A 13,626-nucleotide genomic window follows, 5' to 3' on the forward strand; every position below is an offset into this window, starting at 1 on the left:
ATTTGCGTCAACTGTGGGGATTAACATTCATTTTAAGATAAATCTGTGCTCCAATTGAAAAACAATTTCCATTCTAATGCGGGAGGACATGAGCACTTCATCAAGAAACTAAAAACAGAACATCTTGAGTGGGAGCGCATGTGTTCTGCTTGAATATTTATGAGTGTAGAGGAGACCGAGTAAGAGGAAAAAATAACGAGTGTCAACAAGTGGAAAGGTGTCCTCATCTGCTTGTCACTTTCACGGCCTCTTACGGTGACGGAACATTCGGATGTGCGCAAATCATCTGAAAGGAGCTCAAGGGGATGCTGACCTCATGACCTGCCATTAACCTCAAGATGAGAGGAACCGGTAAGACCGACGAGTGGGCCATCTTCTGTGGAAGGGCACATGGATAATGTGAGATCACTCAAACCGGCGAAGTGATTTTATAGCCCAGAGCTATAAAATTCTGCATTTTATAGCATGATTTTAGAGCATCATTTCAAACTGGGATGGGATGGAAAATTGAGTCAGAAAAGCTCCAGGACTGATGATTTATTTGTTGTTTTTTTCTTCACCATTTGCAAAACAGGTCCCCCTGATCACCCACTTGAGCTTGGAAAGCCAATAAATAAATGAGCCAGGTCAAGTCGGCGTTTGGTGCCCGGTGAGCGGAGATGTTCGTTGTCACGGTGAAGAAGTCAACAGTTGTCCTGCCACACAACTCTTGCCTCTTCTCGCGCACTGACCCAAGCAGCCGTCGCTTGACGTTTGGCCCCCAGTGAAGGTGAAAACTAGTGTTTGTAAATTTGGTTTTTAGATTTGTGACAAGAGTCCTGCAACTTTTCAGACACGCGTCGTATGATTTAACGGTGCACTTTTTTTTTCTACTGTAATGTGCCTTGACTCAGAGAAGGAGGGATTCGGCTCACATTTGCGCTTGCTCCTCTCGGAGGCGCACACGCAGGGGGCAGAGAAAGGGACAGACGAGGCAGCTTGCAAAAAAAAAAAAAGGGAAGCACGACTCGCCTTATCGCGTCACTCCGGGCTGAGGCGCGAAGCAGGAAGCAGCCTTTCCTCTCGGATTGTCTCCCCAGGAACAAACAGGCAATTTAGTCTCTGTTCAATGCGCCCCTCGGCCCAGAAGACGCGGAAGCCGGCCAGAAGGAAAAATGCCTCCTCCGATGGAGATCGCTCTCGTGCTCCTCGGCTTACTCGCGTTGGAGGCGCGCCGGAGCGTCAGCGCGCTGCGCGTTCAGCAGCAGTTCTCCACTCCGAATAGCACCAATAATTTCGCAGTGGACCCGGCGTCCGGGAGGGTCTACGTGGCCACCGTCAACAGCCTCTACCAGCTCAACGCGACCCTGAGCGTGGAGGCGCACAAGAGGACGGGGCCGGTGGAGGACAACCTGTTGTGCCACGCGCCGCAGCTTCCGCAGGCTCCGTGCCAGCATCCCAAGTCGCTCACGGACAACCACAACAAGCTGCTGGAGCTGGACCGGGAGCAAGGCGTCGTGGTTGCGTGCGGCTCGGTATACCAGGGCTTCTGCGAGCTCCGGAAGATGAGCAACATCTCCCAGATCGCGGTGGAGTTCCCACCCGAGGGTGAGAAGACCGTGTTCCCCAGTATGCTCAACATCGCCGCCAACCACCCAGACGCGTCAACAGTGGGGCTGGTCCTACGTGGGAGCCGCGGTGGGAGCGACACTCGGTTGCTCGTCGGGGCCACCTACACCGGAGCCGGTACGCAGTATTTCCCCAAAAACCACAGCAAGGAAGATCTGCGCTTCGAAAACACTCCAGAGATCGCCATCCGCTCCTTCGACGTCAGCGATCTGTCCAGACTTTTCACCTATGACATTAACCCCTCTGAGGACAACGTGTTCAAGATCAAACAGGAGGCCAAAGCTAAAAACAAACTCAACTTTGTGCGTGCGTTCAATCACAAGACCTACTCGTACATCGCCTTCAACAATGATGCCAAAATGGGCCACAAGGAGAGCCAGCCCAATAGCGTCCTGGCCAGGATCTGTTTGGACACCAGCGGCCAAAAGTCCAACGGACCTGAGAGCAGGAAGCTCACTGAGTCCTACATCCAGGTGCCCCTTCAATGTGGACGCAACGGAGACATTTACAACCGGCTCCTGTCTGTCTACCCGGCCGACGTCCACCATGGAGACGCTGTGGAGGCTTTCCTCTTTGGAGTCTTCTCCAAGGGGGACAAGAAGACCGCTTTATGTGCCTTCAGGTTTGCGGACATCGAGGAGGAGATCCGTCGAGGGCGCAGGAGCTGCTCCAACTCGCCCAGCAGTGACGTCCAGGTGCTGGACAGTGTCATCCAAGGCTCCGGGGCAGCCTGTGTCCAGAAGTGGAACTTGGTGGTAAGCTTAACATTTGTTTCCTTCAAACTTTCTTATCTGCACACAGACACACATAAACTGCCTGATTTGAAATAGTTTCATTTGGGGGTTAAAAAAGGGTTATTGACTTTTCTATGATGAAATTACTTTTTCCTTTTATTCAATTTTGTTTTATTCAATTATTCTACTTAGTACCAATAGACTCATCCTAACTCAAATACTTTGGACAGTGGACGAGTAGTTGGTAATCTGTTTCTGAGGCGTGACATTTGCATGTTGGCCGGAGTACCTGCCCATACTCTCCCTCCCTCCCTCCCTCCCTCCCTCCCTCCCTCCCTCCCTCCCTCCCTCCCTCCCTCCCTCCCAACATTCTAAAAACATGCATGTGTGTTCGACTCCAAATTGTCTGCAGGTGGGATTGCGAGTGTGAATGCTTGTTGTCGATCGACTAGCAACTGGTACCGTGCCACTCTTCCCAGTCAACTGGGACCGACCCCATGAGCTCATCCGTGACATGGAATAGTTGGAAATGTGTCCATGCAGCTGGGAAATTATATAATAAGACCAGTGGCACATAAAATGAACTTTGGAGCCGTATGATATGTGGCAGTGATTTTCAGACAAGAACAGGCAGATCTGTGTGTGTGGCTGTGAGTCATTTTCTTTTTTTTTTTTTTGCAACTATCTTGAATTAGACCATTTAAAATGTAGTTAATCAACTATCGAATCCAATTTTGGCGCTTTGACTAAATTTCTGAAAAGTCTGAATGTGAAATTGTGACAAAGTTTCCGGCCCGACGCTGCTTTGCCTTCATGAGTCAGACAAGTTTCCTCGTGAAGCTTTCTGCCACTTCAAGTTTGCATCAGCAACTTGCTGGTGCTCCACAGCCACACCAAATTTATGGGAAGGCTCGCTTGAGCTGCTTCTCACATCCAACAATTCAGCACCCTCTCGACATAACATGAGGACAGCCAAGGGTCATTAGTTTGCGCTTCTTTTGTCTCCTTCTCCTCCGAGCATCTGTGACTTACGGGACCGCAAAAATGGCGGTAAATAAAGAGTTGCATTGTCTCACTCCCGCACGCAAATTGAGATGCTATCTTACGTCTCCAAGTTACAGTTTGTGGTCTTGATTTCATTTCAATGTGTGACGTGAGAGTATGATCACATGTTAGACGCAAAGCACAAGCAAAAGACGGACGGCTACAAAATAATCTCCACTGTTTTGTCCAAGTATGAAAGAAAAGCAAACAGAAGTGGCAACTCTGCGTACGTGTCGTTTCTTCTGATTGCGTGCTTGGAAATTGGATGGACCCAATGGCCTTCTCTGATTTCCAGTCAATGATGGAGGAGCCCCGCTCGAAACAGCTTTGACCAAATGTTCAATCATCCACATTTGGCATGGAATCCTTGCTAAATATTGGATCTTGGGGATTAAGCGATTTTGGCGAACATATGTTTGCCGATCACACAACGCGGTCTGTTTGCGCTGCCAGAGCCAGCGAGATGTTTGCTCACAAGAATCGGGCAGGCGGACTTTTGATGAGTGAACAGTTTGCGAGGGTGTTGTTTGCCTTCCAGGGGTGTCAATAATATCGCAAAATCGAATCCACGACGCTTTCGACTTTAGTCACTTTGCTGGGCAAATTGCAGTCATGTCCATTTCTCAGATATCATCATCGACATCTTTGTATGTAAGGCTGCGACAATGGGCCAGTGTGTTCTTATGTCCAAAGCAACTTTGGATGGTCATGTCAATAAACATGATACGAGTCAAATGACTGCTACGTTGTGGTTCCGCTCCAATGTCAATTCCTCATGCATACCAAACGCAATATTTGCCCTAAAGGACATTTCACAGCCCCTTGTGTCGGTCGACCAGCCTTGATTTCTCTTTGTATTTGTGTGACTGGAGAGACTTTTTGCACAGTCTTCTACTGTGTGTCTCTCATGAATGAAACACCATGACAAGTGTCTGCCATCTTCTCTCAAAAACATGATTGAGTTATTCAAAGAACTCCCAAAATTTCCACAATGCTATTTATGTTCACTTTGTAGAGCAAATGATGTTGTTTTTAAATTAGGCAAATTTTACCCATTTGGCCGGGCCTGTTATATTTGGCATTTTTGCCGATTATCAGCATCGGCCATTTTTTTTTTAATCGTCGATAAGTGATCAATTTAAAACTGGATCGGGCATTAGAAGTCTTTTTTTTTTTTTTAATCTGTAGTTACATGAAGCATAAGTAATGTGTCTTCATTTCGAATGAAGGGTCAGTTAACTTAAGTGGTGCTGGGCTTTGTTTTCAAGCACGGTTGTGTAAAAGATGAATATTTCAATTATATTCACTCCATAAAACTTCAGGGAGCTATATTTATTTGTCCAAATTTTTATTGAAATTTACAAGAGGTGTTGCTGACCCTTGGAACTTTCTGCCGTTTTTTTTGTTTTTGTACTTTTGTCTTTTTTGGTCCAATTTTAAAATCAACATATCAACGATTTGACATCAAACAAAAAAAGCTAATTGCTAATTCTAGTATTTTGGGAGTCTCGAATGATGAATAAACATACGTGCAATCAGTCACTCATCGTCTCCCTACGCTCAAAAGGATTTTGAGTGGACATTTTACCTCCAGAATGAGCCTCTTTATAAATTCAATTTTTGGGTGAAAGCCGAGAGAGGTCAAAATGTCCCTTGACCCCTTTTTGCTGTCAGGTCACAAAGTCTCATTGTGGCCATTCTTCTCCGTGTTCTCATTCCGTCAGCAAGAGACAGTCAACTTTGTCTGTGCATACCAAAGACCTTGTTAGTAGTGACTATATTTGTTTCTAACTCGTGATGATGATCATTTCTAATGTCGCTGCTGCGACAGACGTGTGATCTCTCTGCGCCGTGCAGCGTGAAGGCCGGCACCGAGGGATAAGCGCACACAATTTATGATTAGAGCGTCGAAGCCGCCAGTAGATAGGCCTGCGGGAAACTACTGTGCAAATATCCACACATGCTTAATCACTTTCTTTTTGCCTTGACATTCTGAAAATATTCACCGAATTCCCCGTAGATGGCGGTGAGCGTTGTAGCGCGGTAGTGACGGTTCACCGACGTCTGCTTAACAAAAGTGACAAAAGCAGAGCGTGATGAGTGTTGAAGACTCTTTTAAGGCCTCTCTGTGCATTGAGTGGGTTTGAAGCCTGAGCAGCTCAGTGTGATCTCTCCTATCAGCTCTTGTTTTATTCTTTGGCTTTCATCACTCGACCGGTCTCCTCTTCTGATGTGACGGCTAGTGTTCATTTTGACTAAGTGCATGCGTGTGTTTGTTCCAGCTGCAGCCGGAGCAGCTAGACTGCGGTGCGGCCCACTTGCAGCACCCTCTGGCCCTCAGGAGGCCCCTGAGGTCGCTTCCTTTGTTCCAATACAACGGCCTGAGCTCTGTGGCTGTGGACGATGTGCTCAACCATACCGTGATTTTTATGGGAACCTCCAATGGGCGACTTCGAAAGGTAAGCTGCATCGTCACACCATCAGGGGCCGGCCGGCAACTTTTTTTGGAAGCAAAGGGTTAGCAATTTGATGCACACTCTTGACATGATGCTGATGAACTTAAGAAGCAGACCAAATAACAACATGCACTCCATAATGTCTAGAAAGCTCTGTAATTGTTGACACTTTGAAATGACATTGCAAGGAATTCACAATGTCCCATGACTGGTGAGCTTTATTTAGTGCAGGCCTGTGGGCTGGACTGGGAGTGACCTAGTGCCCAGCCAGTATGTGATTGAAAACCTCAAACAGCAGCAGCAAAAAAATAAATAATAATAATAACAATTGATCATCACTACACTAAAACCAAAAACAAATGACAATTGATAATCATTAATAATGATGATGAATTTGATCAATAAACCAATTCAAATGCTGCAGGTGTGTACAACAAACAGGTCTGTCTCAGTGCCCCAGTAACACTGACCCCTCGCACTCAGCCCCCCACGTGTGTATCCTATCCCTTGATGTGGTCCCACTAAATGGTGACTTAGTGCCTGACACACCAGCAGAAAGCTGTTAACAAGGTGACTTGGCCACATCTGAATTACTCACCTCTTTGTTGTGAGCGCCTCAGACTTGTAGGGAAACGACAATAAAAGTTCCCCTCCAATTGAGAGCATTCCTTAATTCTGTCTCAAGCACATACCTCGTCATCCCTGACTGGACTCGCCGGTCGCCCGGTTTGCCTGAGAGAGCCACAGGCGGCTTCTTGGCTGGGGAGGCAAAAACTGACATGAGCATTCATCTCAAAATGCTTCCTGCCTTTTTCACTCAAAGCAACAACTCGTTCCAATTCAAACAGAGGACAGCGGGTCGCTAACGTGCGGCCACCTGTTGTTTCCCAGCTAGAAAAAAAGCCAGCTAACTCTTGCCTATTTATCTAAACAGTGAGCTCTGATGGAATGCTGAATAAGTCAGAACTGCAGATGTTCATTTTGGGTTTTTATTGAGTCGTGGATATATATATAAATGGTCCGCTTATTCTGGTTTAAGCTGGCCGGGTACTTACACCAGCAGTGCATATCACTGCAAGGCAGCAATCTGCTTTGCTCAGCTCAGACTCGAGCGTTTTCGAGGAGAGGTGGGACGGATTGAGTGGAACAAACGCTTTTTCAGGCAAACCGGGGGAGCCTGTATTTTTGTTGTTTGAACGATATGTTTCAATCAACTATGACACATGTAAAAAACAAATAAATAGAGGCCTGGATCTCTTTTGCAAGGCTTCTCAAACCTTTTGGATCCAATTTACAATGGCTAGCCTGTATACCACTAAATGACATCTTTTGCATTGTCTTTTGTTCATTTTTGAGAAAAATGTTGGAATGCAACAATCACAAATTCATATTTGGTAAAGAAGAGAGTTGTATTCAATTTATTTTATTTTATTTCATTTTCAATTATATTTTCAATCATTTAAAATTTCACATTTTACTTTTTATTTTGGTAGTTTTATCATATATATATTCCTTAAAAAAATGGTATGGACCTCGAGTGTCCCCCAGATGCCAGTTTGAGAAGCCCTGCTCTGATGGATGGCGCTTCTTTATTTTCTTGATGTGTTAGTATTCCCAGCCAAGTTCTTCCATGGCAAACTCACCCAAGCGTGCTAAAAGGTGACATCTCCCAGAAATGCACGCTTGCGATGGTCCAAACTGTCTTGGGAAGACAAAGGAAGAATCACGGCTGAGGGGGACGATGAGGCTCCAGGCAAGAAAAGCGTGAGCAGCCTGCAGGCTTGTACTAAAAATAGCTGTCCAGTGAGTGATGGGACATTGTGATTTCCTAGAAAGGTTAGAGAAGTCATCATTTGACAACAGAAACACTTTCATCCAAATCAACATTTGTTAGTTTGTCTCGTTGGATTGTTGAATTGTGGTGCGAAATCATCAACGTCATCAGTCTTCACAGAAATCAATATCATTCACTATCAATAATAACTGATCATTAAAGGTTATATGAGCAAACGTGTTATTTCAGAAGCGTGTGTCAAACTGGTAGTCCTTTACATGAATCATTAGCTGTCACATTCCAAAAGGTCGCTGACCCCTGCATTAGCCTGACCACAGATTACTAAATAATGAGTAAAGGAGTGTGTCTCGATACTGTCGTGTACGTGTGTGTGTGTGTGTGTGTGTGTGTGTGTGTGTGTGTGTGTGTGTGTGTGTGTGTGTGTGTGTGTGCGTGTGGCTGCCCCGAGGAAAGCGAGTGGCGGGCTGTTGCTGAGCTTAATGGTGCTGTTAGCGGGCGTAATGTGATTGTGGCTGCGACGTTGGCTCAGACGAAACACGGCGGGGACCAACGTTGGCGCAGATTAAGTTAGGACAGCTCTTTGGCTACGTTTGGAGAGCGCTCTCGCTCAAGTCATTTGGAATTACAAGCTTTGTTTGTTTGTTTTTTGTTTTTTTTCAAATCAATGAAGTCTCCCTCATCACAGCTGACTTCCACTTTGCTCTGCTTTTAAACACACCCTACTGACTAACCTAATAAGTAAGCTACCACGAATAACCTTGTAGCCACCCCCACAATCCCCCCCCCCCCCCACCCACACACACGAGCGTGGCTCGATTGTGACCATAGTGATGCATTTTGTAAACAAGCAGACTTTATCTTGCCCCACTTCCACCTGCTTCTCTTTTGCTCTTGGTGAAAGGCAAGCTGAACACTGAATGCATGAGCCACAGAGACCCACAAAGGATTCCTTTTTTTGACTCACCAAAGAGCCCGATCAAGTGCCGATACCGATCTGTAGAATATCGGATCGGGACCACCCAGATTTTATTTTTTTTTGTCCCATGTCACATGTTCATTTGACTGACGCAATTCATTCTTTACACATTCAAACCAAAATGACTATTTGGAATCTAAAGAGTCATATTATTTCATGTACACAGACGAACATTTTGTCAGCTTGTTATATCTCCGTTATGACCACAACTGAATTGATTTTCTGCCAACACGTCAGTCCCGCTTCTTGTACAGGTGTATGGCCTGTTGCTCACCCACTGCATCACCGGGCATCTGTTTACTTAGTGAAATGTTTGCCAAAGAACAGGTGACAAGACCCTTAGTAGCGAGTACATCAATAACATCCTGTGGAAACAGGATGGCAAGGTTAAAAAAACACGTGGAAGCCGAGGTAAAACCTCTCATCCACGCTTAAGCTTCTATCTATCTACCCAGGTTTTATATTAACCATGGGGAGGGAGGGTTGGGCGACAGAGAGAGAGAGCTTTTCATACATTGCTTTTTTTTTTTTTTTTTTCCAAGAAAACTCCAGGGTTGTCTTGTCTCTTTGAGGGGCTTCCGATTCAAATATTTGCTTTCCTAAATGAAGTGAAGTCTGTTAAATTGGATTACCCGATGATGCGGCTGCTGAGTTTCAACTTCAACATCAGGGCTTTTGTCCTTCTTGTGTGGCATGTTGAAAACGTCTCAACTTCTTACAGAAGTGCCGAAGGCTTTGTGGCATGCGTGACTTTATGGTGGAAAGGTCTGATGTACGTGATTCAATTGTGCGAAGGACCGGGTCTTCCATTTTGTCATTTTTCTCTTTCACAGGTGACCTTGACGCCAAACATGACGTCGGCCAGTCAACGCACACTGAAGCTGCCGGCCAGCGAGGCTGTCCACCACATCATGACCTTTGATCCCAACGACAGGACCTATCTTTATCTCATGACCTCCCACCATGTAAGCCAACGTCTGCTGTTATTTGTTTCTTGTCATTCATTCACGCTCGCCGAACTCTAAGTGGTTTCTGTTTGATCGCCCGCTGGAGCCTGTGACATAACAAAACCAAACAAAGTGGAACAATTAGCAGATTGTGGCGAAAGGCAACAACACAGCGATGCTCTGCCGGTCCGGCTGACATTCTGCTACATTGACAGTGATGCCTCATAAAAACATCGGCGGCCATCAATCGAATAGCAACATCATTGACTGGAGTGCTTTTCATGATGGAGGGGAAAAGGGCATGCATATCAATGAAATGACAAAATGTAGCTCTCGTGACCTGATTCCTTCAACACTGAGGAAGACTTGAGGATTTATTCCTGTAAAAGAAATCCATTAAGTGCTTCAGTGTGTTTAAAACTTCTGTTACATGCGTGTGAAAAAAATGACAACTTGTCCTCATCCATCCAGATGCTCACTCACAGCACATGTTACATTCATGCAAGTTAGATTTGTCTTATTAACATCAACACATTTTTTTATTTGATGGGTTAAACGGTTTGCTTGGTGGTTTTGCTAAGTATGTGAATCTGGATGTAAACGTTGCGGCTGGCACTGAATTTCCTTTATGCTTGAGCAGATGCTGCGGGTCAAAGTGGCCCAATGTGAGCAGTGGACGAACTGCGGTGACTGTTTGGCTGCGGGTGACGCCCACTGCGGATGGTGCACTTTGGAGAACAGGTAAGAAAGACGGCCTTGAGCTTTGCTAGCTTGACTTTTGTGAAGAGTTGTGCTGCAGCTCTCCAAGCTCTGGCACTGCCACAGGCATTTCAGAGCTGGAGCAGTGAAGCTGATGAGGAACTCTGAGCATGCGTGAGTGCTCATACGTGTGGTCAGACTGTCATCTCCCCGTCTCCTCTCTTTATTTATCTATCTGTCGTCCCTTTTCTCGCTTCACTGCGTTTGCCGTTCTCTCTTTGTCTTCCTTTCTTGCTCTGGCTCTCTCTCGCGTTCATATTTTCCAGTAGCTTCAAGAATTGTTCAGTCATCCTCCACGTCTGTCCCCGCAGACCTCGTCTCTCACCCCCCACCCCCTCCTTTTTCCTCCTCTCTCCTCATCGACAAAGGCGCGTTGATTGTGCCGATGGTGGTGGGAGGGGGAGTGCACACTGGCTCTTTTGACAAGGAAATGTCAAAGTGTGTGAGCCTGCGTGTGCGTGTGTGTGTCATTGTGAGTCTGGGAGTCATGAGTGTGCGTTTGATGTCCTTTTTGCGCATTAAAGTCAGCATGGCCTCCGAGCCAACGTTCACGGCCTCCGGCTCGTCGCAAGGGGGCTCGCCGGGCCGCATTTCGACTGATTCTGAGGAGCGCTGAGCAGTGTTGGCCCCAAAACCTCGGAGGCCGCCATTGTCTCCGTGGGTGTCCGCTTGATTTTCTGCACGGCTCTGACGGCTTCCAGCGCGCCGCCATGCAGCACCAACACCAAAACATGTCTTGGAGGCATTGTTGTCTGCAAAGGGAGCCCTGCCACTGATAGATCTCCGTCCTTGATCAAATATTTCATGCTGGGGCCCTTTTTAAAAAACACTTTAATATCTTTATTGGAATCACATCATACAGCACTAGCAGTCTTTGCTATGATGAAATTAGCATCCTTATCGGCGTGCGTGCGTGCGAGCACATACAGTATGTTCCCCTGCTGTTTAGCAGTCTCAGTTGCTTCCCACCTTATCTGACTCGAGCGGGAGATGATGAGTTTTCGCCGGTTATATTTTAGCTGCATATGTTAACTTGAGGCTTCTCGGTTTTGAAAAGAAATATCAATCCCGATATTTCGCTAATCACTGACATCACGATTGTTCAAGTGATCATTTATTTTTGGGTACAAGGCAAGCAAATGTTACATACATCAATTTAAATTCATTGAAATTTTGTAATTATTGTTTTTTTCGACGATTATGCCAAGATTGTAATCGTAATTGAATTTTGATTATTTGCGCAGCCCTATGTTAACTGTGTTTATTTAAAGTGGCTGTTTGAAATGGATTTGGCTAGCCTGCGTGTCGACCGGCGCTTCCTTGTATGTTTATTCACTTTTTGAACCTACAGGAAGCGGAACCGATCCTTGAATCGATTCCTGATGTTTAGTCAACTTGCAGCTTCAGCAGTCCGCAGCCCAAATCGCATATTTGTTGATATTCTGCATGTTGTTCCTTCAAGATTAAAGGTCACGCTTGCGGAATGTTTTCTTCGGCGTTGCTCTCAGATAAAATCTGCTCTTTGCTTCACTGTAACGTCTCAATGGAAAATGGGAAACGATGTTTGCCATTCCCCCTCAGTTGAAGGCTGACTTCCTCTCCCTTTCTTTAATCAAGGGAGAATACATCTGCAACTGTGCGTGCAGTTTATTGTTTGAGGGAATTTATGACGTCCGCCTCTGACGGCAAAGTCTGCTATTAAAATATGAGTTAAAACTGTGAGAGAACTTGGAAACAGACCAATAGATGCAAATGAGGTCACACCAGCTGGATTGTGATGATGACAGTCGGGCATGAGGTGAGCGCAGCTGAACACGGTTCAACATGTCCGCCGAGTGTGACTGTTTCTTTTGCAAAAACACCACTTGGTATTTATGAGATTATTCATGCGCAGGGGATTTTTTTTTTTTTGTGGATTTCAGAGCCACTTAATGCTATTTTTAGCACAGCGGCTGACCTCACGGCCATTCTCAGCCCCTCGGTTCCAAAGGGACGAGAATCCTCAGACACAACCCTAAAGCGTGCAGTCACGCACACACGCGGCGGGGGGGGGGGGGACTCGTTATGTGGTGTGTTGCGATGAAAGCTAAATGGGATCTCTTCCGTGTGAGGTCACTTTGTCCTGCAGATGAAGATAGCCGGGTGCCAGCAACAGCGGCCAATAAAGTTCATTAGTAAGACACAAGTCAAAGTGTCTGTCGGCCCTTTGCGCTTGATGAATGCCTCGTCGTCTTCTCCGTCCAAGACATTCATTAATGCTCACAGACACTCTGTGGAGAAACAGTTAGGCTGGCTTGTTTATCCAACTGCTTTAAAAATGATTCCATTCTGGCAAGCTGTCTGTGATGGCGGTGCCCCCGGGATGGGTTACCATAGCGATGCATGTGACCCAGTGTCAAGGTTGTTGCGGCAAAATGACAGGTGAGCTACGAGTATCGCAGGATGCTGCTTTTTACGGCAAGCGCAGCACGACATTTACGCGATAGGCTACTCCATCTCAATTAGTAACCGTTTACACGCGCCGATGATGATGATGATGAGCTTCGGACATGGAGCGGTGATTCACCGCTGAGAATAAAAACATTGGGGGAATGAAAAGATCAAACTCCTGTTCTACCTGTTTGTCCAGGTGTAGCATCCAGAAGGAGTGTGCCCAGGGACTCTTGGCACGTGCGTGGATCACCATGGGTGAAGGGCCCCAGCAGTGTCCTTCCATGACCCTGACACCGCCGGAGATTAGCATCGCTGCAGATATCAAGGTACACACGCTGCGTCCTTCTCCTATTCCACAAATAGAAAGAGACTATATGAGCATTGTGGCTCATGGAAACAAGCTATTTACAACCTGACACCTCACGGGGTATATTAATAATCACAATAGTACGGGTCACCTCTTATCTGACGGTTTATTCACCACTCCAGGGCTGCAAAGCAAACAAAAATCTTTTTACAAGTCCCTAAAATTCTTCAATAAACATTTATTGGATGTTCTATATTGAGAATGGAGGGAAACGTGGATTCTTTCACGAGCTTACGTAACACTAGAGGTACTCTTGCTGCAATTTGAGAATGATTGGTCTAATCTAACACCTCCATCCATCCCAGCAAGGAAAAACATGTAATGGCTGATTTTGTAAATAGCGCGTGTGCAAGGCAGGTCCGAACAAGAGATGACTGGGAGAAATTTTAGAACTTGTGAATGAATGCCCATCAAAACCATCAGAGCTACAAAAAGTGCCAAATACGCCATAAATACTAGCCTCTTTAAAATATCTCCACTATGAACTATTAGACAAAGATCAATTCA

At 46.0% G+C, this 13,626-nt stretch overlaps 1 protein-coding gene across 1 annotated transcript in view; it reads left to right on the forward strand.

Annotated features, from left to right (window-relative positions):
• Positions 1 to 236: 236 nt before the first annotated feature.
• The window catches only part of plxnd1 (plexin D1), a 50,834-nt gene continuing 37,444 nt past the window's right edge, over positions 237 to 13,626 (forward strand). Inside the window, exons 1-6 of the mRNA XM_085918060.1 lie at positions 237 to 351; positions 575 to 2,363; positions 5,669 to 5,845; positions 9,447 to 9,578; positions 10,201 to 10,301; positions 12,949 to 13,078. Of these exons, the coding sequence (XP_085774186.1) occupies positions 1,155 to 2,363; positions 5,669 to 5,845; positions 9,447 to 9,578; positions 10,201 to 10,301; positions 12,949 to 13,078 (1,749 nt within the window). The 5' untranslated portion in view covers positions 237 to 351; positions 575 to 1,154. The remainder of the gene's footprint in view (positions 352 to 574; positions 2,364 to 5,668; positions 5,846 to 9,446; positions 9,579 to 10,200; positions 10,302 to 12,948; positions 13,079 to 13,626) is intronic.

This window comes from Syngnathus leptorhynchus, chromosome 1, assembly GCF_054491065.1.
Source record: "Syngnathus leptorhynchus isolate UIUO chromosome 1, UIUO_Slep, whole genome shotgun sequence".
In the NCBI taxonomy this organism is placed as follows: Eukaryota; Metazoa; Chordata; class Actinopteri; order Syngnathiformes; family Syngnathidae; genus Syngnathus; species Syngnathus leptorhynchus.